Source organism: Heterocephalus glaber, unplaced genomic scaffold, assembly GCF_053883595.1.
Source record: "Heterocephalus glaber isolate CG9 unplaced genomic scaffold, H.glaber_assembly_v1.0 deba00001861, whole genome shotgun sequence".
NCBI classification, from domain to species: Eukaryota; Metazoa; Chordata; class Mammalia; order Rodentia; family Bathyergidae; genus Heterocephalus; species Heterocephalus glaber.
In genome coordinates this window covers 1,018,698-1,045,202 of record NW_028258501.1, presented here as the reverse complement: position 1 = coordinate 1,045,202, position 26,505 = coordinate 1,018,698, and the positions used below count along the sequence as shown (strand labels likewise).

General features: G+C 47.1%; 1 protein-coding gene and 1 long non-coding RNA gene across 4 annotated transcripts in view; both read right to left on the bottom strand.

Moving 5' to 3' along the window:
- Positions 1-11,908: 11,908 nt before the first annotated feature.
- LOC147820552 (uncharacterized) lies at positions 11,909-12,613 on the bottom strand. Its single transcript, XR_015448410.1, has 2 exons — positions 12,213-12,613; positions 11,909-12,080 (listed from the first exon to the last, which is right to left on the bottom strand). It is a non-coding gene; the product is annotated as an uncharacterized LOC147820552 (long non-coding RNA).
- A 10,511-nt stretch (positions 12,614-23,124) lies between these two features.
- Positions 23,125-26,505, bottom strand: part of Ikbkg (inhibitor of nuclear factor kappa B kinase regulatory subunit gamma) — an 18,261-nt gene continuing 14,880 nt past the window's right edge. For all 3 annotated transcript variants that reach the window (XM_004875020.4, XM_087204077.1, XM_004875021.4), the window contains exon 10: positions 23,125-26,383. In XM_004875020.4, coding sequence (XP_004875077.3) covers positions 26,247-26,383 — 137 coding nt within the window. In that variant the 3' untranslated portion in view covers positions 23,125-26,246. The remainder of the gene's footprint in view (positions 26,384-26,505) is intronic.

The following is a 26,505-nucleotide window of genomic DNA, read 5'->3' as shown; positions in this document are numbered from 1 at the left end:
CCAGGGATCAAACTTGGGGCCTTTCGCTTTTGAGGCAGGCCGTGGAACCACTGAGGAAATCCCAGGCCCTGTATTTCTAAGTTTTTAATTAAGTTATTTATCTTTGAGACAGGGTCTCACCATGTAGCCCAGACTGGCCTCCAACTTGTGGCAATCCTCCTGCTTCAGCCTCCTGAGTGCCGGGATTACAGGCATGTGCCATCAGGCCTGGCTGTTTGTACTTCGTCTAAGAAGTGTCTATTCATTTCAGATGCCCACTTTTGGACTGGGTCTTTACATTCGGTGTGGTCTGGGTTTTTTTTTTTTTTTTGAATTCTTTATATAATTCTACATATTAGTCCCTTGAGGAACAGGTCGTAAAAATGTTTTCCCGTTTTATGGGTTGTCTCTTCACTCTGTTAGTGGTTTTCTTTGCTGTGCAGAAGCTTTTTAATTTGTTTTGTTTTTGCGGTACAGGGATTGAACTCAGGACCTTCCACTTTTGAGGCAGGCATGGTGCCACTGAGCTAAATCCCCGGCCCAGAATCTTTTTAATTTGATGGGATCCCAGTTGTTGATCCTTTGTGTTAGTTCCTGTGTGATTGAGGTTTTGTTCATAAAGTCTTTGCTTACACCAATATCTTCAAGAGGTCTACCTATTCTATCTTCCAACAGATTAAGTATTCTGTTTTTGTATTTAGATTTTTGATCCATTTCCCTTTTAGTTTAGTGCATGGTGAGAGATATGGGTCTAGGTTCAATTTTAAGCATGTGGAAAGTCAGTTTTTCCAGCACCATTTGTTGTTGTTGTTGTATTTTTAGTGCTGGGGATCAAACTCAGGACCTTGTGCTTGCGAGGCAGGTGCAATGCCACTGAGTAACATCCCTGACCCTCCAGCACCATTTGTTAAAGAGGCTATCTTCCTTCCAGTGAAGGTGTTTGGCTCCTTTGTCAAAGATGAGGTGGCTGAGTGTGTCTGGAGTTGTTTCTACATCTTCTAATCTGTTCCACCAGTCCTCAGGTCTGTTTTTTTGCCAGTACCATGCTGTTTTTATCACAGTAGCTTTGTGGTATAGTTTCAAGTCAGGGATTGTGATGCCCCCTGCTTTGCTCTTGTTGCCCAAAGGTTTTTTTCTTTGTTCTTTTTTTGCCATTCTAGGTCTCTTCTGATTGAAGTGAATTTTAGGATTGTTTTCTCTAGTTCTATGAGGAATGCTATTGGTATTTTTGGCTGGGATTGCATTCATTCTGTATGCTAGTATTGGAAATATGGCCATTTCACTATATTGGTTCTACCTATCCAGGAACAGGCAATATCTTTTCATTTTCTGATATCCTCTTCAATCTCCTTTTTCAGAGTACTATAATTTTTCATTTAGAAAATTGTTTTCAAATTGTATTTGTACATGTTTGCAGTTCATGTAGTTTACAGTGGTCTTGGGGAGTGGTTACATGTACATACTGCAGCATATTTCTTTCTTTAAAAATCTCCCCCATTGCCCTATCCCATTTTTCATTCTTGCTCGTATTATTAGTCTTAGCTCATGTTATGGCATATAATGTTTACATTCTTTAGGGTTAGGCTCCTGCACATGGCATGTCTTTATTTCTCTCCTCTCGTTTCCCCTTCCCCTCCTCCTCACCTCTCACCCTTATTCCCTTGGACAACTTCTCTATTGCAAGAGATCCGTTCCCTTGTCCCTTCCTGTCTATCCTTTACCATTTTCTTTGTTTGTACTTTGCCTCACTCAAGTGAGAGATACCATATTGTATGTAAGCTTGTGTGTCTGGTTTATTTCACTCAACATTATATTTTCCAGATGCATCACTTTCCTACAAATGTCTCAAATTTGTCATTTTTTAAATAGCTGCGAAGTTTTCCATTAAATAGAGATGCCACATTTTCTTTATCCAGCCATCTGTTGGTGGGTATACAGGCTGCTTCCAGGAAGACAGCTAGCAGGGGGATCACTGGGTCGTATGGAATTTCTAATTTCAGTTCTTTGAGAAATCTCCATACTGATTTCCATAATGGTTGTACTAGTTTACATTCCCACCATGCATGTAGGAGGGTTCCTTTTTCACCACAGGCATGCCAGCATTTGTTTTTGTTTGATTTCCTAGTGATTGCCATTCTTTCTGGAATAAGGTGGAATCCTAGTGTTGTTTTAATTTTCATTACTCTAATGACTAGAGATGCTGAACTGTTTTTCATGTATTTGTTGACCATTTGTATTTTTTTCCACTGTGAAGTGTCTGTTCATTTCTCTAGGCCTCCCTTAATTTTGGGTAACGGGGATCGAACTCAGGACCTTACACTTGCGAGGCAGGCATGGTTCTCTTAAGATAAATCCCTGCCCCCCCAGCCCATTTTTGTTTTGTTTTGTTTTTGGTACTGGGGATCGGACTCGGGACCTTGCACTTGTGAGGCAGGCATCGGAACCACTGAGCTAAATCTCTGGCCCTTTTCTAGCCCATTTTTAAATTTTAGGTGGTTTAATTTTTTGGGTTCTCTGTATATTTTATATATTAGTCCTCTGCAGAATAGCTGGCAAAACCCTTTTCCTATTTTGTAGGTTGTCTCTTCACTCGATTGATTTTTTTGCTGTACAGAAGCTTTTTAGTCTGATATAATTCCATTTGCTGATTATTGGTGCTATTTTTTTGTGAGATTCTTTTTAGAACATCTTTTCTTACTTCTATGTCTTCAAGCATTTTACCTATTCTATCTTCCAGTAGGTTCAATGTTTCTGTTTTAATGTTTAGGTCTTTGATCTATTTTGATTTGAATTTAGTATGTGGTGAAGAATCAGGGTCCAGTTTTCCCAGCATCACTTGTGAGGTTTCTGTATTCTGTTCCATTGATCCGTGTGTCTGTTTTTTGTTCCAATGCCATGCAATTTTTATCGATATTACTTTGTCGTATGGTTTGAAGTCTGGTATTGCTGTGCCTCCTGCTTTGCTCTTGGTGCCCAAAATTGCTTTTGCTATTCTGAGGCTCTTCTAGTTCCATATGAATTTTAGGATGGTTTTCTCTAGTTCTGTAAGGTATACTATTGATATTTTTATAGGGACTGCATTAAATCTGCATAACAATTTTGGAAGTATGGCCTTTTTCACTATGTTGGTTCTTCCTATCCAAGAATAAGGGATGTCTTTCCATTTTCTGGTATCCTCTTTGATCTCCTTTTTCAGAGAGCTGTAGTTTTCAGTGTAAAGATCTTTTCTTCCGACATTTGATTGATTCCCAGGCATTTCATTTTTTTCGATGCTATGGTGAAAGGTGTTGTTTCCCTAATTTCTCTCAGTGATTTTGTTACTTGTAGAGGAATGCTACTAATTTTGTTTTGTTTTGTTTTGTTTTGTTTTGTTTGTACCAGGGATTGAATTCGGGACCTTGCCCTTGCAAGGCAGGTGGCGGCACCACTGAGCTAAATCCCTGGCCCGTGCTATTGATTTTTGAGTGTTGACTTTGTATCCAGCTACTTTACTGGATTTGGTTATTAAATCTAGAAGTCTTTTGATGGAGTTTTGGGGGTCTTCTAGTGTAGAGTATCATGTCATCCGCAAATAATGGTAATTTAACTTCTTCACTTCTGATCCTTATTCCTTTTATCTCTTGCTCTTGTCTAATTGCTGTGGCTAATATTTCCAGACTATATTGAACAAGAGTGGTGACAGTGGGCATCCTTGTCTTGTTGTTGACTGTAGTGTGAAATCTTTCAGGTTTTGTCCATTTAGTATGATGTTGGCTGTTGACAAATAGATGGCTTTCATCAGATTCAGATAAAGATCCTTTATTCCAATTGTAAGTTTTATTTTTTTATCAGGAATGGATGTTGGACTTTGTCCTTGGCTCTGTTAATATGGTGTATGTATTACATTATTGATTTGTGCATGTTGAACCATCCCTGCATCCCTGGGATGAATCCTACTTGGTCATGGTATGTAATCTTCTTGATTTGCTGCGTCCTGTTTGCCAGTATCTTGTTGAAGATTTTTGCATCTGTGTTCAATAGGGAGATTGGCTTGTAGTCCTCTTTGTTGGTTGGAGTCTTCTTTGGTTTGGGGATCAGGGAATGCTTGCTTCCAGGAATGATTTGGGGAGTATTGCTTCCCTTTCAATTTCATGAAAGAGTTTGACGAGTAGTGGCATTAGGTCTTCTATAAAGTTCTTGTAGAATTCAGCAGTGAATATGTCAGGATCTTGGCTTTCCTTTGTTGGTAGGTTTGTAAAATTACTTCTTTGGCTGGACATGGTGGCACACACCTATAATGCCAGCATTTGGGAGGCTGAGGCAGGGCGATTGCTGTGAGTTTGAGGCCAACCTGGGGTACATAGTGAATTGAAGGCCAGAGTGGACTACACAGCAAGGCCCTGTCTCGAAAAGCCAAAAAAAATTACTTCTTCGATGTTTTTGACTGATGTTGGATTATTTAGATTTTTTGTTTTTGGTACCGGGGATCAAACTCTGGACCTTGTGTTTGCGAGGCAGACGGCGGAACCACTGAGCTAAATCGCTGGCTAGAATTTTTATATCTTCTTGATTCAGCTTTGGTAATTCATATATCTCTAGGAACCTGTCCATTTCTTCTGAATTTTTCTTATTAGAGTACAGGTTGTCAAAGTAGGTACTGATGATCTTCTGGATTTCTGCAGGATCCTTTGTGATTTCACTTTTCATCATTAATTGCACGGATGTGGATGTTTTCTTTCCTTGTTTTGATATGGTTGGCTAAGGGTTTGTGTATTTAAAGTTTGTGTTGAGAAGCCTGCTGTAATTCTAATGACTACATCATAATTGATTTGTTGCTTTTCTCTGTCCCTGTGCTGGGCTTCTGGGATTTTGACTGTGTGTGACTTGCAGAGTTTCTCTTCTGACCATTCCTAATTATCCATGTTAATTTTTCCCCAGTGTTTGGAAAATTTTCTGCCACCGTGTGATTTCGATAAATGGGTTTTAATGCCATTTGTGCTGTCCTCTGATTTTTCACTAATTCTAGTTCCTTTTGGCTTCATCTTTGGGTCATGTATCAGCTGTTGAATCCATTTTTTATGTTCTCTTCTTTTTAAGGTATCTCTGAGTAGTTGGTCTTTGAAAGCATCCTCCTCTTCTACTTCTGATATTCTGTCTTCACATTAGTTACTTCGGCTACCCTTACGTTCAATATAACGTTCACTCTCCTGGCTGTTTGTAACCTTTTGGTGGACTCCTTGCTAAACTGGTCATTCATGTTGTATATCATTTTGTTTAGTGCAGCTTAGCTTTATTAGTGTCTTCTATGAGCTCCCTGATTGTTTTCTTTTTTAATTAAATTCTTTTATTGGTACATTGTAGGTATACAACCCAATTACATTTCTCATTGGGAATTGTACCTTTACATAATGCATCTTGGTCCTTATTTTTTCCCCATTCCTAGCCCTCCCTTCAACCCCTCCACCCTTCCCTATTTACAAAGACTTTATTTCCATTTTTTCCATTTCTCATCATTTTTCCTTTCCCTTCCTTCCTTTCCCCTGCCCCTCCCACTACCCCTACCCCTTTCGACCTTTTCTTCCCATTTTGCATTATCGATTATTCATTCTAATCATTGGTACATTATAGGTATACAATATAATGACATTCATCATTGGAAATTTGCACCCTTACATAGTCTCTCTTGGTTCTTATTTTTCACCCTTCCCCAGCCCTCCCTTCAACCCCTCCATTCCTCCCTATTTACAAAGATTTTGTTCCTATTTTTCCATTTTCTCATAGTAATCCCATTCCCTTCTATCCTTTCCCCTAGCCCTCCCATCTCCTTCCCCTTTGCCCCTTTTCTTCCTATTTCACATTACCTATTATACATTTAGTCCTCATTTACACTTTCAGTTTCTCACACCAGAGAAACTATTCAGAATTTATTCATGTGTGTTCTATTTATTTCACTTAAGAGTATCGCCTCAGTGTGCATCCACTTAGCTATAAATGTCCCTAATTTCTCATTTTTGATGGATGAGTAGTACTCCATTTCATTAAAAAAAAAAAACACATTTTCTTTATCCAGTCTCCAGTTGATGGGCATTTGGGCTGTTTCCAAGTTTTAGCTATTACAAACTGTGCTGCTATGAACATGGGCACACATATATCGCTGTGGTATGATTCTTTTAATTCTTTCAGGAAGATCCCCAGCCGTGGAATAGCGGGATCAAATGGGACTTCCAGTCCTAGTTCTTTGAGGTATCTCCATACTAATTTCCACAGTGGTTGCACCAGTCTGCACTCCCACCAGCAGTGGAGCAGGGTTCCTCTTTCCCCACAGCCCCGCCAGCATTTGTTATTGGTTGATTTCATGATAGCAGCCATTCTTTCTGGAGTGAAGTGGAATCTCAGCGTTGTTTTCATTTGCATCTCTCGAATGACCAGTGATGTTGAACATTTTTTCATGTATTTATTTGCTATTTCTACTTCTTTGTCTGAGAAATGTCTGTTCATTTCAGATGCCCAGTTTTGGATTGGGTCTTTAAATTTGGGAGGTCTGATCTTTTTAAGTTCTTTATAGATTTGAGATAGTAGACCTTTGTCTGAGGAAGAGCAGGTGAAGATATTTTCCCACATTGTGGGTTGTCTCTTCACACTGCTGGTTGTTGCTCTTGCTGTACAGAAGCCTTTTAATAAGAAGAGATCCCACTTGTTGATTGTTTGTGCTAGTTCATGGGCAACTGAGGTTTTGTTCATTAAAATCTTTTCCTGCACCGATGTCTTCAAGGGTTCTACCTAACCTCTGTTCCAACTGGTTCAGAGTTTCTGTTTTAATATTTAGATCTTTAATCCATTTTGATTTTAGTTTAGTGCATGGTGAGAGATTTAGGTCTATTTTTAATCTTTGGCAAGTTGAAGCCCAATTTTTCCAGCACCATTTATTAAAGAGGCTATCTTTCCTCCAGTGAGGGTGTTTGGCTCCTTTATCGAAGATGAGATGGCTGAGTGTGTCTGGCGTTGTTTCTGCATCTTCCAATCTGTTCCACTGGTCCTCGGGTCTGTTTCTTTGCCAGTCCCATGCTGTTTTTTATCACAGTAGCTTTGTAGTATAGTTGCGGTTGGGGATTGTGATACCCCCTGCCATGTCTCTGTTACCTAGAATTGCTTTTGCTATTCTGGGTCTCTTCTTGTTCCAAATGAATTTTTGGATTGTTTTCTCAAGGTCCACGAAGTATGCTGCTGGGATCTCAACTGGAGTTGCCTTAAATCTATATAGCAGTTTTGGAAGTATGGCCATTTTCACTATATTAATCCTTCCTACCCAGGAGCAGGGGATGTCTGTCCCTTTTCTGATATCATCTTCAATCTCTCTTTTCAGAGTCCCATAGTTTTCAGAAAAGAGGTCTTTGATTTCTTTCGTTAGGTTGATTCCTAGGTATTTCAGTTTTTTGGATGCTATTGTGAAAGGAAGTATTTGCCCTATTTCTCTCTCAGTGAGTCCGTCATTTGTGTAGAGGAAAGCTATTGATTTTTGTGTGGTCTTTTTGGGGGGTGTTGTATTTGTTTTGGGTTTTGGGGGATTTTCTTTGACACAGGGTCTGTCTGTGTATTCCAAACTGGCCTTGAATTATGTAGCCCAGGCTGGCCTCAAACTTGGAGCAATCCCCATGCTTCAGCCTCCCTAGTGCTGGGATTACAGGCATGCGCCACCATGCCTGGCCCACATGTCTTCATTTTTAAAAAGAAGACATTTAGTTGAATGGGATACAGCTTTTGCATGTATTCCAAAATATTTATAAAACACTTCATTGTTGTTTGAAATCACTTCCAAAAGTGGTGGCTATCCAACAACTATTAATTTTTAAGTACAAATCACATATCTTGTAAATCTGTGAATTTACCTCTGATCTTTAATTGAAATATCAGAATAGTTTTAGAAAAGTCTTCATTTGAGAACACCAGAGGAAACGACCCCAGAATCTAAGGCAGTTAGCTATTAATAACAAGGCTTATTGAGAGCATATTGCTAATTCATGTTTCCTCATGAAATCTGAAGTCAAATAATTTTGTTGTGGAACAGTGTCACATTTCTATCATGAAGTTCAAAAAAATCATCTTTGCTCGGAAAAAAACTTGGGCCCACCAAAATAAAAGGCCCAATCAAAAAGTGGGCAACTGAAATGAATAGATGCTACTCAGAAGAAGGACAGATGGCCAATAAATACATGAAAAAACTCTGGCCATTAGAGAACTGCAAATGAAAACAGCACCTAGGGTGGGGGATTTAGCTCAGTGGTTTGCACAGGCACTAGGACGGAGTTTGATCCCTGGTACCAAAGAAAAAAGAACAAAGAGAAAAGAAAAAGGAAAACAGCATCAAGATTCCATCTCACTCCACAAAGAAGGGCCATCAAGCAATCAACCAATAACGAATGCTGGTGAGGCTGTGAGGAAAAGGGAACTCTTCTATATTGTTAGTGGGAATGTAAACTAGACATTGCTCAAACCACTAAAACTAGAAATTCAATTTGACCCAGCTATCCCGCTTCTAGGTATCTTTCTGAAAGAATTAAATTCATCACATTACAGGGATCCATGCATAGCTATGTTTAAAGCTCCACAACTCAGAATAGCTAAATAGTGACCTGTAAGTCAATCAACAGATAAATTCACAAGGAAAATGTGGTATTTACACTCAATGGAAGGGCCAGGGATTTAGCTCAGTGGTTGACGCCTGACTCACAAGTGCAAGGTCCCTAGTTCGATCGCCGGTACCAAAAAAAAAAAAAAAGTACTGTTCACTCAATGGAGTACTACTCTGCCATACAAAAGGATAACTTGAGGTATTCATAGGTCAATGGATGCAACTTGAGATTATATTAAATGAAATGTCAGACACACAACTTCAAATATCACATGGTTTCCCTTATATGAGAAAAACAGAAAGAGGGAGGGAGGTAGGGAGACAGTGAAAGTAGTTGATAAATAGGAAGTAGGGAGAGATCTTTTTCAAGTGGATGGAGAGACAAGAGATGCAGAGAGGGGGCGGGCCCGAGAGCAGGGAAAGAGAATGAGAAAGAGTTGAAGGGGGAAATGATAATAGAGCTTTTGCAAATGGGAAAAGGACCACTGGGCGTGGTGGTGCATGCCTGTCATCCAAGCTCTCAGGAGGCTGAGGCAGGAGGGTCTCTGAGAGCTCAAGGCCAGCCTGGGCTACATAGTGAGACCCTGTCTCAGAAAAACAAAAAGAGGGGGGGAGTATCAAAAGCTGGCAAGAGGAGAGGGAGGGATGACAAAGGGGAAGAAGAATGAACATGTGTTATGTGCATGCTCCGACTCCCCACAATAAATGGGACCGCGTACTGCAGACACGGACTAATGGAAAAATCTAAAGTCAGCCCTTGGCACAAGGGTTTGTGACAAAATTAAGAAAGAAAAAGGAAAAAATAAATAAAAAATGAAATGAATGAATGAATGAATGAAAGAAGGCTAAAGAAACGTCCACATGGATTGCACCAGCACCCGACTGTCGGCACGAGAGCAGCACACGGCCCCCAGCCTGGCCCACCCTGAAATCTGCTCCGTCCCACTCAGCAAGCCCTGAACTCAAGACTCAAGAAGAAGGGCCACCCTCTCGCCCCTGGCTACCACATGTCTGGGGAACCTGGCGCTAAGCCATGCGTAGGCAACCTGCTTCTGGGTCCGGGTTCTTACATAGCAGAGCAGCTCCCTCGCTGTGATCCCATGAAACTCAGCCCTTGATACAAGGGTTTGTTGAAAGAAAGAAAGAAAGAAAGAAAGAAAGAAAGAAAGAAAGAAGAAAGAAAGAAAGAAAGAAAGAGAAAGAAAGAAAGAGAGAGAGAAAGAAACGAGGGAGGGATGAATGGAGGAAGGGAAGGAAAGAGGGCAGGCAGGCAGGCAGGGCCAACCCATTACGAGGAAAAACCAATCATGTGAGGAGTGGTGGCCCACGCCTGTCATCCCAGCACTAGGGAGGCTGAGGCAGGAGGATCGCCAGGTGTTCAAGGCCAGCCTGGGCTACATAGTGAGACCTTGTCTCAAAAAACAAAAAACAAAACGACAAAGGGTACTGATTGGAAAGGAAGAAGTGAAACTGCCTTCATGGACAGACAACACAGTTGTGTATTTAGAAAATCCAACTTAAGTCTACGAAAGAGCTACTGGGACCAATCAGTGGGGAGCTAATGTCACCCAGGCCTTAGCCAGAGTCCTAGCACTTTCTTCACAAATTTGAAACAAGGTCAGGAAGCCAAATGTTGCTACTCTTGTGTCTCAGGTCATGCATTTATTATACAAATGCTACTAAAATACTAAAAATATATATTCTAGTTGGGCGCAGTGGCTCACGCCTATAATCCCAGCACTGGAGGCTGAAGCAGGAGGACCACAATTTAGGGCCCAGCCTGGACAATTTAGCAATTTAAAGAGACCCTGTCTCCAAAAATGAGGGGGGGGGAGAGAACTGAGACCCGCGGAAGGTGGTGAAATGCTGAGGCGGCAGAAGAGAGAGGACACGGAGGAAGAGGCACCCAGGGAGGGCTCCTGGAAGAGGAGGGAGACACTGCCACCGCGACTGGGAGCCCAAACATCTGGCACAGCAGCTGCTGTCAATGGAGCTGGAAAACCTCTTGGCCAAAAGTCCAGGAAGGGGCGCGGGGAATTGCAAAAGGCAAAGTAAGCATCGGAAGGAGACCCTCACTCAGGTCCACACATGGGTGGGTGTGAAGGCCTCCAAAACGACTGAAGTTTTTGAGTTTTTTATTTCCTGTTTGTCGAGGCAGGGTCTCTCGATGTAGTCCAGGCTGGCCTTGATCTCACTATGTAGCCCAGGCTGGCCTCGAACTCGCAGCCACCTTCCTGCCTCAGCCTCCGGAGTGCTGGGATGACAAGCAGTCCCCACCACGCCTGCTGCGGTCATAGTTCTAGAGCTTAAGTCCAAGCCCAAGGCCTGCCTCCCTGTCTGCAATCCACTTGCTGGCTTCCGTGCTGGCTCCTGCCCTTCCTCTAAAGGTGCTAACTCCTGAGGCGCTCGCTCCTGAGCACCCCCCTTTTCCGCCCCATTGCGGGGACGCATGCGTCAGCCCACAGCATCCTGGCCCTGGACTCAGGCCACGCACCCTGGGTCTCCCCCACCACCTGCTGTCGCCCTGGGGGCACTGGCTCTGCCCAGGCCGCGAGTGTTCCAGCCAGCGTCCCGGGCGCAGCACACGACCTCTTTTCGTGCTTTCTCGGGAGGGGACCTGGAGCCCTGCGCGTGGAGGAGAGCGTACCGCCCGCGCCTCTCACCAGGACCAAGGGAGCCAGTTCTCTTCAGACGCAGATATTAGATACTTTCAAAAGGTAAATAAATAATGTTTTTTAAAAAAGAAAACCAGGCCCGGGGATTTAGCTCAGTGGTGCCGACGCCTGCCTCGCAACGACAGGGTCCCGAGTTCGATCCCCGGTACCAAAAACAAAAGAAAGAAAGAAAAATACTTCTGGGGACCTAACTCAGTGCAAAGGCCCTGGATTCAATCCTCAATACCGCAAAACTAATGAGAAAAGGAAAAACTGGAAACAAAGTCTTGGTACATAGGGAGGGGCTGAAGGGAGGGCAGGGGAAGGGGGAAAGAATAAGAACCGAGATACATCACGTACAGGTACAAGATCCCAAGGATGAATGCAACTTATTGTGTACCTAACATGTACCGATGAACTTAATGGATAAAAAAAAAATCCTTCCCAGCACTCAGGAGGCTGAGGCAGGAGGATGGCTGCGCGGTTCCAGGCCTACACAGCGAGACTCTGTCTCAAAACACAAGAGAAAAACTCCAAAATGCCCATGAGAGTGAGAGCTGAATGAAGGCCCACTAAGTTCCCCTTGGGCGCCGCGGACCGCTGGGGGGGGGGGGGGCGGGGCGGAGGAGGATTTGGCGGCATCGCAGCTTCAAAGAAACCCAGACGCTGGGCGAGCAGCTCAGGTTTATTTTCGGGGTGACCGCCAAGGACTGGACTGCGGCCCAGGGCATCTCTGGGCTGCGGAGCGGCTGCTCCGGGAGGCTCAGGCTGCGGGAATCAGGATCAGGGTCGGGGGCGCCATCTCCGAAGGCTTCGCGTCCTAGGTCGGCGTCAGTTGTCTAGGAGGAAGCGAGAAGGGCTCGGGATGGTGGCCCAGGGCCCCGCCCGCCCGGGAAGGCACCGCCCCCTACGAAGCCCTCGGGCTTCCGGCGCCCGCCCCATGCCCCAGCCGGCCCTGGACGGTTGCTCACCCCCGCCTCCGCCTGTGGCGTCCCCGCTGGGCCCCATCGTATGTGGCACCACAGCAACAGCCGCGTGGGCCTCTCCGCCCTCGCCATGGCCTCCGGGAGGGTCCAGGCGGCCGGGATCACGAGCGTCATCGGGATCACCGGGATTCCCGGGCCCGCCAGGAACTCCGGGGCCGCCGGGCCCGCCGGGCCCGCCGGGCCCACCAGGCCCCTCAGGACCACGAGGCTCCTCAGGGACCACAGGACCACCTGGCCCAACCTGGCCAGCGACAGCACCCGCCTCAACCACCGCAACAGCTTCCCCTTCTTCTGCTACCGGCACGTCTCCTACTTCGTCAGCCTCAGAACCCATCTTGAAGAAGGCCTCGTCCTCCACCGACCTGCTGCTCCAGCAAGAAGACCCCGCCTCCTAACGCGCAAGGTAACTTGGGAGGTCCAAGGCGCCTGCGCAAACACACACTTGCGAAGCCTCCTAGCCAGTGACTGGTTTACAGACATACACACACACTCACACTCACACACACACATACACACACACACACACGGAACAACAACGAATGAGGGCTCCCTTGAGAAGCTCTGCCCTGTAGACCTAAGAAGCCTGCACAAACAGATCCCCTTAGGCCCATGTGAAGAGGAGTCAGTGCTGTTATACCCTGGCCCTTAAAGCTACAAGGCTGCCACTCCCATGTGCGCATGCCCTAATACCTTTGACATGTGGCTGGTTCCCGCCGAGCCCACCCCCTCCTCAAGCCCCCCAAGCATCCCAGAAAGACCACGTGGTGCCCATAGGGGCCGCCCCACCCATGGGCACTGTGCAGGCTCATCCCCCATCACAGAGTTCCGGCGGCAAAGGGTGCTTCCAAGCCAAGCCTGTCCAAGGCCATCTGTCCCCTTCCCCACACAAGAGGTCCAGGCCTGGGGACACGATATTGGGCATGTGGATCCCTGCCAGTGCCGGTCTTCAGGATTTGCCCAGGATACTTGCGCCTTCAGTGACATTCGTCACTGTCATGTCCCATCGTGTCGTCCTGAAGCCAGATCTGGGGAACAGTCTTCTGACTCATCAGCCTGGCTTCAGGTGCCTGGGCCCTCAACTGGCAGGTGACTCTGTGTCTACTTTTGTGTCTGGAGGTGGTCAAGTGGACAGGGGAGGAACCACTGTAGGTGGGAGGTGGGGATGGCACCGCCGGGGAGCCCTGGGCCTCCACACGGGGACACAAAGTATGGCACCAGGTGGAGACAGGACCCCAGCCAGGGCCTGGTGAGAGGAGAGGTCCTTCCAATGACAAGATTGTTGTTCAGAGGGCCGGTGATTTAGCTCAGTGGCGGTGATTTAGCTCAGTGGCACCGCACCTACCTCGCAAGTGCAAGGTCCTGAGTTTGATCCGCGATAGAGCACCCCCAAAACAAACAAACAAACAAACAAACGTGTAGAACACAGCCCACGGAGAACAGGGCATTGAGGATACCAAAGAGCTGGCATAAAAGCACACCCTGTAGTGGCTTGAATTCTCTGGTCTTCCTTCAAAGTCCTGAGATTGGCATTGGGTGGAGGAGAGGCTTAGAAGACACAGCTCTCACAAACAATGGGCTGGACACAGAGCTCATCGTTGTCTTCTTGCCCATGGATTCATCTTCATTTTCACTTCGTCTTTGTCCTGTGTTCCTTTTCTTGCCTTTTCAGCCACAAGAGCTCCATTGTACCTATATCACGTTTCTGTTGGTTGCTGTGGGACACCTCCCCCCCCCCAACTCCTCCCAGTTTGTGTGTGGCACCTTGGTGGAGAGGGCAAGATGCTGTCTTGCTGGCATCAACTGTGGTCCTCAGATCAAAGGAAAGAAATGGCTGGAGGGGCTTCTCAGAGGAGGGGGCCCCTGGGCATTTTCCCGTGTGTTTATAGGACACTGAACTGTCAGCCTCTCCCATAGCTCGCCCTCCGCAGGGCGAGTAGAGCGAGCAACCAAGGCATCACACACACTTGTTCTATTCCATTGGTTTTTGTGTCCTTATGCCAATATCACGCTGTTTTGATCCCTATAGCTTTGTAATAAGCTTTGAAATCAGGAAATATGAGTCCTACAACTTTGTTCTTTTTCAACATTGTTTTGGCTATTTGGAGCTCCTTATAATTCCACATGAATTTGAGGATTGGCATTTCTGAAAAAAAAAAGTCGTTAGAATTGTGGTAGGGATTGCCTTGAATCTTTAGATCATTTTTTTTTTGGATCACTTTTAACAATATTGTGTCTTCCAATCCAGATAGTCCAGAAATAAACCCATACATTCATGGTCAATTGATTTCCAACATGAGTACCAAGACTGTTTGATACATGAAAACAGTCTTTCCAACAAATGGCATTCAAACAACCAAGTATCCATGTGCCAAAAAATGATGTTGGACCCACTATATACAAAAATTGAGTTCAAGGCTAGCCTGAACTACATGGCAAGACCCTGTCTCAAAAAAAAAACCAAAACCAGGCCGGGGATGTAGCTCAGTGGTTTTGCCGCCTCCCTCACAAGTGCAAGGTCCTGAGTTCGATCCCTGGTACCAAAAAGAAAAAAAAAGCCCAAAACCAAAACTTGACCCCAAATGGATTGTTAACCTAAATAGGATGTCTTTCTTTTTTTTTTTTAAGGTCTTCTTTAAGTTCTTTCAGCAATGTTTTGTAATTCTCATATATATGTCCTGTACCTTATTATGCTTTTGGTTTTGGGGGGTTGTTTTGTTTTGTATTATTTTGTTTGAGACAAGGTCTTTCTATGTAGTTCAGGTTGGCCTTGAACTCACTGTGTAGCCCACGTTGGCCTCAAACTCACAGTGATCCTCCTGCCTCAGCCTCCCAAGTGCTGGGATGACACAGGTGCACCACTATGCCTGGCCCTTTTTATGCTTTGAATCTAAAATGTCCCCCAAGCCAGGTGTGGTGGTGAACCACTGCCATCCTAGCTACTTGGGAGACTGAGGCAGGAATTTGAGGCCAACCTGAGCAGCTCAGCAAGACCCTGTATCAAAATAAAATTTAAAAATGGGCTGTGGTGTGGCTCAGTGATAGAGCACTTGCCTAACATGCACAAGGCTCTGGGTCCAATCCTCAGTACTGAAAAAAGTATCCCCAAAATCTTAGGTATTGAAATATTGATGCCCAATGTAACAATGTTCACAGATGGGGACCAGACCAGTGATTGGATCATGAAGCACTAACTCATCATCAATACATTGATCTATTGATAAGCTCATAGCTGAATAGTCTCTGAAGAAGTGGGGTTTAATTGGAGGAAGGAGGCCCCAGCAGGCATGCCTTTGAAGAGTATACCTTGTCCCTGACTCCATCCTCCTCTCTCTAGCTTTCTCTGCTTCTTGGCTGCCATGTGGTTGGTGAGCAGCTTTCCTCTTGTCATGCTCTTCGGCCATGATGTTCCTGCCTTACCACAGGCCTTGTGTTAGTTACTTTTCTCTCCCTGCTGAGACAAAATACCTGGCACCAAAAGTTAAAGGAGAAGGGGTTTATTTGGCTCACAGTTCGTAGAGGTTTCAGTCCATAATCAGCTGGCTCCAAGGCTGAGATGGCAAACAGGCATCACGGAGGAGAAACAACATGGCGTGCACAAAGTAGCAAAGGCAACAAGGGGCCTTCACCATGTCTTTCTACCTCTTTTATCTCATCCAGACTACCAGGATTAGGGTGGTGCTAAACCACTATCTCACATGTAGTGATTTAGTAATCATGGGCCCTTAATCCCAGCATCACACATTCCAGATTCAGCCACCTCTGAGAAAGTAAGTTCCACCTCATCTGCATGAGGCTTTGGGGAGACATCTCAACACAAACCACAACATTCTGCTGCTGGACCCCCAAAGCCTCATGCATATCCCTTTATGCAAAAAAAAAAACCCATTTAGTCCACCTCTAAGAGTTGCCAAAGTCCTAACAGTTTCAGCATTGCTGAAAAGTCCAAGTCCAAAGTCTCCTCTGAGACTTAAGACAAACTCTTAGCTGCAAGCCCCTGTCCAAAGGAAAAGAAAGTCAAACACTTCCAACATTCAGTGCACAAGATAGACATTCCCATTCCAAAAGGTACAAACAGGAGGGTACAGAGGAATGGGACCAAGGCAAGTCCAAAATCCAGTAGGGCAAACATTCAATCCCATAGTTCCACTTCAGCATCTGAGACAATCTGTGGCAAGTTGTAAACTCCAAAAGGCTTGGGTGGCTCTGCCCCATGACACTACGGGGGGGTTATATCTCCCATGGCTTCTCTCTGGGCCTGCTCTGCTCCCTCCTTGCAGTTTTCTTCAAACAATCCATGGTCCTGGCTTCTCCAAACTTCTGGGGTCTCCACTGCACCTTTGAATTCACACCCACAGCTTCACACACTGCCCTCTCAGGAACACTGCCTGGCCTCCCAGGCCTGCTTCTGAAATCTGGGTGGAAGCCTACTGACCCCACAACTCTTGTATTTTGCATGCACCTAAAACCAGCACCATGTGGTTGACGCCCATATTTGCTGCCAGCTGGAGCAGTAGGCCAAAGTTCCTTCTCTCAGCTGTAGGGGTCCAGTGCCTGGATCGCTGAGCACTCTGAACCCAGTCTCGAGGAACAAATTCTCTAGGCTGCCACCATTCTCAAAGACGGTTCTCTGGGGCTTTCTTCTCAAATCAAAGACTTCATCTTTTGCAATTTGGAGGCTGCAAAGGGTGGAGTCCTGCTGCTCCTTGTGAGGCCCTAAGGCCATCTTTTCTATTCTCTTGTTCCTTCTCAGCAATCAGGATCTCCTCTGCTCCATCTTTGCAATCCACAGCTTTACAGGAGCTTTCTTTCTGGCCAAATTCAAAGTATTTTAAATCATTCTGCTGGGCTCTTTGCATAGATCTGGCTAAAATTTAGCCCCCAACAGTAGCCATGCCACGGCTTCAACATTAGATTGCCTTGAAATCTCTTCTGCAAGGTTAATTAGTCCACCACCCTTAATCTCAGTCTCAGGCAAAGTCTCTGGACATGAGTAAAATGCGGACAAACTTTCTGCCAACCCATAACACACATGTCTGGAGTCCAGCAGCCAATGCAGTCCTTCTTCCCAACAGAAACCTCCTGAGCCTGGTCTTTAGTGGCTTTCCGGCCTTCTGAGCTCTGACCAGAATCTTCCATACAGAACAGCCTAAGGCGCTCCAGCTCGACTTCTTCTACCAGCATGTCTGCCTGTTTCTGGGTAAATAGGAGCCAAATAAGGGCCTGTGAGGATTCTTAAGACTTGAAGGCCTAAAAGTTTAAAACTTCTACATTATTCTCTGTCTTTCCTTCTCCATTGGGCTCAGTGCGGCCTTCAGTGCATGACATGCTCCATCCAATCAGTAACTTTGCAGATGTTCTCCGCACCCCCCTTCATGACTTCTGTGATGAGAGAGAGACAGAGGGAGCAGATGAGGAAACCCAGGCAGACTGGGTCTTGGGCATGTGACCTGAGTCTCTTGTCAAGCATCAGAAGCCAACATGCACTACCCATCCAAATTCTGAACAATTTTTTTAAATGCTTATGAGGAAGCCAGGCATGGTGATGCACACCTGTCATCCTAGCACTCGGGAGGCTGAGGCAGGAAAATCGTTGCAAGTTCAAGGTCAGCCTGGGCTACACAGTGAGACCTCTCATCTCAAAGAAACAAACAAAAATCTCTATGATGAACGTGACCATTATGTGTATCAAGTGTACCAATAAAGTTAAATTTTTAAAAATTGACAGGAATCTCGATGGCTCTACGAGACAAGTTCATGTCACCCATAAATGCCCACAGAGGTGGCTCTATGCTGAGCACTGTCCCCAGGGATGCAGCCCAATTAGGGCAGCAGAAGCTGCTGCTCGTCCTGTAATGGAGGGAGAGAGAAGACAAAACAGAAAAAAATCCAGTCACCTGACTGCCTAGCAGGGAAATGTGATTTAGGACAAAATCTTCAGATGAAAGAAATGATTTTACCCTTAGAGCTGAATGACCAAATAAAAGCCAGCCTTGCAAAGATTAGGGGACAGCCGGCTGTGGTGGCACACACCTGTCATCCCAGCACTCAGGAAGCTGGGGCAAGAGAATCGCTGTGAGTTCAAGACCAGCTTAGACTACATAGTGAGACCCTGTCTCAAAAAACAGGATTAGAGGACAGATCCTTCCCAAAAGAGGGGACAACAGGGACGAAGATATAGAAGTGTTGTGTGTTTCTGGAAGGGAAGAAAAGGCTGGACCCAACCTCATGAGGCTGGGGATGGAGCTTAAGTCTTAAGAGCCTCAGAAAGCTCTGCTGGGCACACAGCAAAGCACACAGCAGGTTTATCACAATGCCCTGGCCACCCGCCTTGTGAGGCACAGATTCCAGGCCCCATGTGAAAAACCAGGAAGATGACTCCTCACACTAACCCTGGCCAAAGCAGAACTGGACTTGAAGACTTGGACTTCCGAGACAGGGCTCCCTCGGCAGCCAGCCCGCTGCCTCCAAGACAACTTCGGACAGCCAGGCTCCCCACTCCTGCTTGGGCCCCAGCTGGCCCCTCCCTGCTGTGCTCTCCTGGAGCACCAGCCCAGGGGCTCCCTGGTTCTGTGGTGTGCGGAGTGTGCACACCACACCGCAGCTCTGGCTTCATTGCTCTCGCTATCTGAGCTGTTCGCTTGGATCATCAACTCTGTTCCAATAAAGAATTAGAGGGACAAAGTTTAAGGAAAGAAAGACACTTTATTTGCAGGAAAGGAGGAAAGGAAGGGACAAACAGCTACCCTGTGAGAGAGAGTAGGGAGTCTGGGGTCAGAAAACCCAAAGGCCTTTGTCTTCAGCCTCTTTTTATCAAGTGGAAGAAAAACTCTTCCCCTAGAGTTTATCACAACCTGATTGGCTGTCCCAGGCCAGAAGGGCCCAACCCTCTCACCATCATCTACTTGCAAATTGTTTTTTGTATATCCTTTTATTGGTACATTTTAGGTATACAATATAATGACATTCATCATTGGAAATTTGCACCTTTACATAATCTCTCTTGGTTCTTATTTTTCCTCCTTCCCCTGCCCTCCCTTCAACCCCTCCTTTCTTCCCTATTTACAAAGACTTTGTTTCCATTTTCTCATATTAATTCCATTCCCTCCTTTCTTTTCCCCTAGCCCTCCCTCTTCCTTCCCCTTTGCCCCTTTTCTTCCTATTTCACATTACCTATTATACCTTTTAGTCCTTATTTACACTTTCAGTTTCTCACACCAGAGAAACTCTTCGGTATTTACACGTGTGTCCTGTTTATTTCACTTAGGAGTATTGCCTCAACGTGCATCCACTTAGCTATAAATGTCTCTAATTTCTCGTTTTTGATGGCTGAGTAGTACTCCATTTTATTAAAAAAAACCACACACACACATTTTCTTGATCCAGTCGCCAGTTGATGGGCATTTGGGCTGTTTCCAAGTTTTAGCTATTACAAACTGTGCTGCTATGAACCTGGGCGCACATATATCACTGTGGTATGATTCTTTTAATTCTTTGGGGAAGATACTCAGCAGGGGAATAGTGGGGTCAAATGGGACTTCCAGTCCTAGTTCTTTGAGGTATCTCCATACTGATTTCCACAGTGCTTGCACCAGTCTGCACTCCCACCAGCAGTGGAGCAGGGTTCCTCTTTCCCCACAGCCCCACCAGCATTTGTTATTGGTTCATTTCATGATAGCAGCCATTCTTTCTGGAGTGAGGTGGAATCTCAGCGTTGTTTTCATTTGCATGTCTCCAATGACCAGTGATGTTGAACATTTTTTTCATGTTTATTTGCCATGTCTACTTCTTTGTCTGAGAAATGTCTGTTCATTTCAGATGCCCAGTTTTGGATTGGGTCTTTAAATTTGGGAGGTCTGATTTTTTTTAAGTTCTTTATAGATTTGAGATAGTCTACTCGCAAATTTCCCAGTGAGCTTTGTTTAGTCTTCTTTGTCCTGTCAGGCCCTGTCTCTGAAATGTATAGGCTGTTTAGGAGGGACCATACATATAAGGTCAAGTTAGCAATTAAGGCAAGAGAAACATAGTGCTCATATATATGAGTGTCCAGATATGAGTATATATCTTACGTCCTAAGTTAGTTTTCTGTTGTGTAGCTCCCTCCCTATTTTGTCTCCTTTGTACTTTATTGCAGGTGGTGAGGAACAGCTAACTTTGGTTGGGTCTCTGGTGGAGCCATGCTTTATCAGCTCTCCCACTACTCCTAACTACTCCTTCCAGCAAAGACTTAACTCTTTCTAATCAGGATTTGCCTGAAAGCTTACTGCAGCCTCAATCCTATCATTTCCCTATCAATCTGCCCTCCTTTCCCTACAGTCCCCATCTTGGTATGTGGCCCAGGGTACCAAGCTGCTTAAGCCCCAAGTCCAGATTCATCCTGATTCCTCTTCTTTCCCCTCCTCCAGACCCAGTGGTATGGTCTGAATCTAGAATGCCGCCCCCAAGTCTCCTGTGTCCAGAGGCGGGGCTTTGGAAGGTGACTGGATCACAGGGTGCTGTAGTCATGAGCAGATTCACCCGTGGATGGGTTCATGGCTGATGCGCTGTTAGGAGGGGCCCTGGTGGAGGAGGAGGGTCCGTGGGGTGACCTGGAAGTGTGTGTTCCTGTCCCCAGCTGCTCACCGAACTCTGCTTCCTGGCTGCCATGGGTGAGGAGCTCTCCCCCACCAGGCCCTTCTACCACGCTGTTCCTGCCTTGGAGCAGCTGACCAACCGTGGACTGAACCCTCTGAAGCTGAGAGCCAAACAATCCCTCCTCCTTTAAGCTGTCCCAGCGCCCAGAAAGTGACAGGACCCCAGGGCCCATGCATGCTAAATGCACTCTCCACCTCTGAGCCACACTGCAGCCCCTGGTCTCTCTAGGACCCCCGGTCACCTCTGCAGGTGCTCCCAGAGCTCAGCTCTTTCTCCGCTGCCAGTCGTCACTGAACAGTCTGTTATTGGGGCTCTGATAAATGCCCACTTTTGTTCCTATTTGACACTGGAGTCCTTATACAAAGAGGGGAGGGAACACACAGGGAGGTGGCCTTGAGATGACAGAGGCAGAGGCTGCCAGCCCAGGAGTGCCAAGGACTGCTGGGGCCCCCAGGCGCTGGGCCAGGTTCCTGCACGGCCCCTAGAAGGAACCCAGCCTGCCACACCTTCACCTCAGACCCCTGGACCCCAGAACTGTGGGACAAGAAATTGCTGTTTAATTCCCCCATGTGTGGTATTTTGTTTCAGCAGTCACAGGAAATCCAGGACATACAAGCCCTCATGTAAAAAGTGTTGATCTGGTGGTCCCTAGCCTAGCTTTTTGTTCTTTCTTTTGAGGTACTGGGGATTGAACCCAGGGCCTTCACACTGAGCTACATGCCCCACTTTTTACATTTTTTTCCCATTACCAAGAATCGAACTCAGGACCTTGCACTTGCAAGGAAGGCATGTTGCCACTGAACTAAATCCCCAGCTTTTACATCTATTTTGAGGCAGGGTCTTGCTGTCACTAAATTCCCTGAGCTGGGCTTGAACTTGCAATCCCTGGCTTCAGCCTCCCAGAATGCTGGAATTACAGGTGTGCATTTCACCTGGCTCCCTTGCAAAAACAGAACTAGTGAATCAGGAGTTAAGATTCTCTTAGGCAGTGAGGACAGCAGCCCCAGGAGGAGTCTGCAGTCTCGGCCTCCAGAGACCTCACACTGCCAGGACCCCAGGAAGTGAAGTCTCCTGTTACCACCAGGTTGGGTCCAAGATTCCAAAGCCAAACTAAGGAACTTAACCCACCCTCTGTGGCAGGATGCTGACTTCTGTCGTGGATGTATCACTAAAGGGTACACAAAGGTTTATCAGAGATCTAGGACACACTTGAGAGTGGGTACACATTAGTTTGGAACTGGGAAAGTTTATACTTTTCTTGGGATGTAAAGCCAAGAAAAAGTGGTGCCTCCCAAGAAGGGTACTAGCTCGTCCCTCAGGAATGGCAGGGCTTTGTTTTAGATAGGTAACTCAAACTTTCTCTGAAGCCTCTCAGCCTGCTCCTTTTGTCTTCTTTCTTGGTACCGAGGCTCGAACTCAGGTCCTTGCGCTTGCGCAGCAGGCGGCAAAACTACTGAGCTAAATCCCTGGCCAGCCTGCTCCTTTCTTAATTGAGCCAATGTATGGCCTTTTAGTGATAGGTCACCTTGGGTCATTTTGGCTAAGTCCTGGAAGTTGCAGTCTTCCTAAAAGTACAATTTATAAAATTTTTAAAAAGTACAATTTATAGTTGACTTGTCTCTTTCCACCTTTCTTCTGTCCCACCTCACTACAGAATAGAGATCACAGAGCTTACACAAAGCCCCACACGCCCTTCTAAACCCCAAACCCCTAAGACACCCTGGACACAGAGCCCCCGTGGTGTCCTGCTCAGAACCCCTCCTGGACAGCAAGGGCTCTGCTTCCTCACCTTTGTATCTTTTACTTCCTTGTCTTTATGTCTTTTAAATAAATTAGTTTGCACCTTGCACCCTACCTCTTCTGGCTGCAGTTTCACTCTTCGTCATTGTGGGACATGACCTCAGTGTTTCCATACCACTTACCTTTTTGTTTGACAGGGTGTCGATATGTCATCTAGGATGGCCTTGAACTCACTACATAGCCCAGGCTGGCCTCAAACTCACAGCAGTCCTCCTGCCTCGGCCTCCTGAGTGCTGGGATGACAGGTGTGCGTCACCACGCCCAGCCCTTGCCCCATTAAGAAAGCTGTATCACCAGTGAGCTCTCCTTGGTCACTGGCACACAGAAAATCTGAGTTGCACTAACATAAAGGCTAACTTTGGATCAAAGTAATGCACACAACTGTGCATGGAGAAAATATACAAACACGTCAGGAAATTTTCATTACTGGCTATCTCACCACATCCACCCAAATGATACCCGGGTGCACACTTGCAGCATTTACTTTATTTCACACTTTACAATTAATTTCATGGCTAGGTCTTTTCACACTAACTCCAGGGCATATTGTATGTATCAAGATGCTTAAAAGGCTGGCTATGTGGGCCTGTGTCACCAGATTCATGGTCTCTGACTTCAGTATGGCCTTTGGCGGTTACAGAGGATGGAGCGTGAGCCTCTCCAAGGCAGAAGTTGCTGTTAGCACCCAACTGTCTTAGGATGCTCCCCAGTGCTGGCTCCATCTCACCACGCAATCCCCTCAGAGGGGCAACATCACAAGGCTGTGGCCATGCCTTGCTGGCAGGGCGCCATGCCCAGGGCTGCACGTGTTGCCATATTGACACCACTTCCGCTCCCATGAGCGCCTGCAGTCTGTCCTGCTCACACCAGGCTCACTGGCCAGCTGGAGTTCTCGTGGGCGCTGGGCAGCAGGATGCAGTGGGGACCATGGCTGCTAAGGCGAAGAGGTGGGTTCCCTTGTGGGAACTTCCCCAGTCTAAGTAGCACCAGAAGAGGCAGCGGTACATCCTGGGTCTGGGCCAGTGGTAGAATGCTGTCCAACATAGGGTGCCGCCAGGCGGCAGGAAGGGCCTAGGTCCAGCTCTGATCCTGCCCCACCTGGTGCCCCCAGGCGACCCTCGCTCACACTCTGCTGACTGGGGAGGGCTCACACAGCCCTCTGTTCACCCTCCTGCAAAGCACGAAGCCTCCACCATAGCCAGCGGCCATTACCCGGGGAACAGTGCCCCACAGCCTGTCCTCCTGTGACACGCCTGCCTCTCCTGCCCCATCCGCCGGCCCGGGTGGCAGCATCCACCTGGAGACAGATGTCTCCGTGCCTGCAACCCAGTGACCATCACCCTCGGGCCAGATCCCTCCAGCAGAGATGCAGAGCAGGGAGGCCCCTGAGTCTGCCCCAATTGGAGCTGAAGGTGACTTGAACTCTCTGTGCAGGTCCTGGCCCCTAGGACTTATGAGTGTGAGATTAGGGAAAAAGGTCTTTGAAGGGGCCGGGGATTGAGCTCAGTGGTTCCGCCACCTGCCTCACAAGCGCAAGGTCCTGAGTTCAATCCCCGGTACCAATAAAAAAAAAAAAAGGTCTTTGAAGATGTAATGAAGGTAAGGATCTTGAGGTGAAATCACCTGGCTTATCCAGAGGATCCTGAATCCTAGATGTGGTGTCCTTATAAGATACAGACAAAGGAGGAGGTGGCCACATGACCAGAGGCAGAGCCCAAAAGGTGGGGTCTACAAGCCAAGGAACACCAAGACAGCCAGCAACTGCCCAAAGCTTGCTGCAGGCCTGGGACTAATTCTCAGAGCCTCATGAAGACACAACTTGAGATGGGCATGGTGGTACGTGCCTGTCATCCCAGCACCTAGGAGGCTGAGTCAGGAGGGTGAGTCAAGAGGATCAGGAGAGTTCCAGGGCAGCCTGGGCCACATAGCAAGATCCTGTCTCAAGAAAAAAAAGAAGAGAGACAGAGAGAGAGAGATGAGAGAGAGAGACAGATGAGAAAGAGAGAGAGAAAGAAAAAGAAAAAGACCAAAGAAACAACTTGCCTTCAGATTCTGCTTTCCAAAACATGAGAGAATGAGTTTTTGTTGTCTTAAGCCACCAGGTTTATGGTAAAACAGAACTAAGAGCGCTCTTGCAAAAAAGTTGCAAGACCAGGACTGAAACGCAGGGCCCATGACAGAACCTGTCCGTGCCTTCAGTACTTTCCCAAAGTCCAGGGGGTAATAGGCCTGGACTTTAGGAAACAGAAAGGCTGCTGCTTGCTGCCCTTACAGACTCAGGCTGATCTCTACAGGCCTTGGAGACTAAGCAGCCAGGCCTCTCACAGGCACACAGAAGGAAGTACTGGTCCAAAGAATGTGGGGGTGGGGCCGAGTTGGGGCTGCATGCGCACTGCAGGCCTTCCCAACTTCAGCTTTCTTCCATGCACCAGAATTGCTGTGCCATCCTCCAAGTGCCCAGAACCTCTCGCAGAGTGAAGAATGCCCTACTGTTCCTGATCTATCCATCAGTGCCAACTGGCTTCCACTTGTAAGGCCAGGGCATTTGGGGTTAGTGGAGGACATGGCATCACTGACTTCTAGAACATGATGGACTGTGGTCACCACCAGCACCAGGCAATATACACAATGCAAAGGCGAGGGCACACTTTGGTGCTTGTGGAAGAAAAGTGTACAAGCGTGAAGCACCCCTCTGGCAGGCCACAGAGGGCTGGCAACTCCAAACTCAAAGCCGTACAAGGGAGAAAACGGACATGACTACATAAAAATATAAACCTCTGCCAGGCAGAGGGGGCACACCTGTAATCCCAGCACCCCAGGAGGCTAAAGCAGGAGGATCAGGAGTTTGAGCCCAGCCTGGGATACATAATGAGACCTTGCCTCAAAAACCCAAAAAACCTTCAAGGCCGAAAACCATTGGTAGCAAAAACAAAGTGGGAAAAGATGTGTGCAGTTTCTATCACAGACAAGAGGTCCTCTTGCCCAATGACCACAGTGCTGCTAAAAACCGTGAAAGAAAAGACAACAACCCAATAGAAAAACAGCTGAAAAACAAGGGCAGCCTGCTCACAGCCAGAGTAAAATGGCCCCAGCAGCCCTTGGGAAAGAGGCTTCCACTTTTGGGGGAAAAGGGCCCTGGGATGGCCGCAAAGCAGAGGTCCACCCGCCCAGCCCTCAGAGGCCACAGCTCCACCTCTTGACCTCCAGCCCAAAGACACACATGAATAGTGTGCCAGCACTTTCACTGCACCATTATTTCTGAGCAGAAACACTGGCACCGACCCAAAGGCCCACCAGTGGCACTGGCTGAATGCCACGGGCAGGTGCCCCATGGGAGCTCCGCCAGGAGAGGCAGTGCTAGGGCGGGCGCTGGGGAGGTTCCCCATCTCTAGAGCCTCTCCCTCTTGGATTCTGGGGGCTGGCAGGAGAGGCGAGCCGTTCAGGCAGACAGAAGGGAAGGAGAGGAATGGAAGAGCAAAGGGCTGAAGCCAGCTACCCACTGGACCTGCTCTGTGGCACCAAGCCCTCGATTCTGGACTGGGAAGGGTGGCAAAGGTGGCAAGGTCCCAGGTGTGGCAGCAGCAGGTCCTACTCGATGCACTCCATGACGTGGATCTGCAGGGTGTCCATGTCAGGCGCCTGATACTGGCATTTGGGACAGCAAAAGTCGGGGGGCTCCTCAGGGGGACTCCTCCTCTGGTTGGGCATGTGAAAGGAGTGGTGCACTGGGGACAGAGAACAGGCCAGTTGGGTGTCAGAGAAATGGGACAGCAAGGTGCTGGGGCCTTGGCTGAAGGGGTCACTATCCACGTGTGACCATCAGCCACCACAGCGCGACATCCATCCA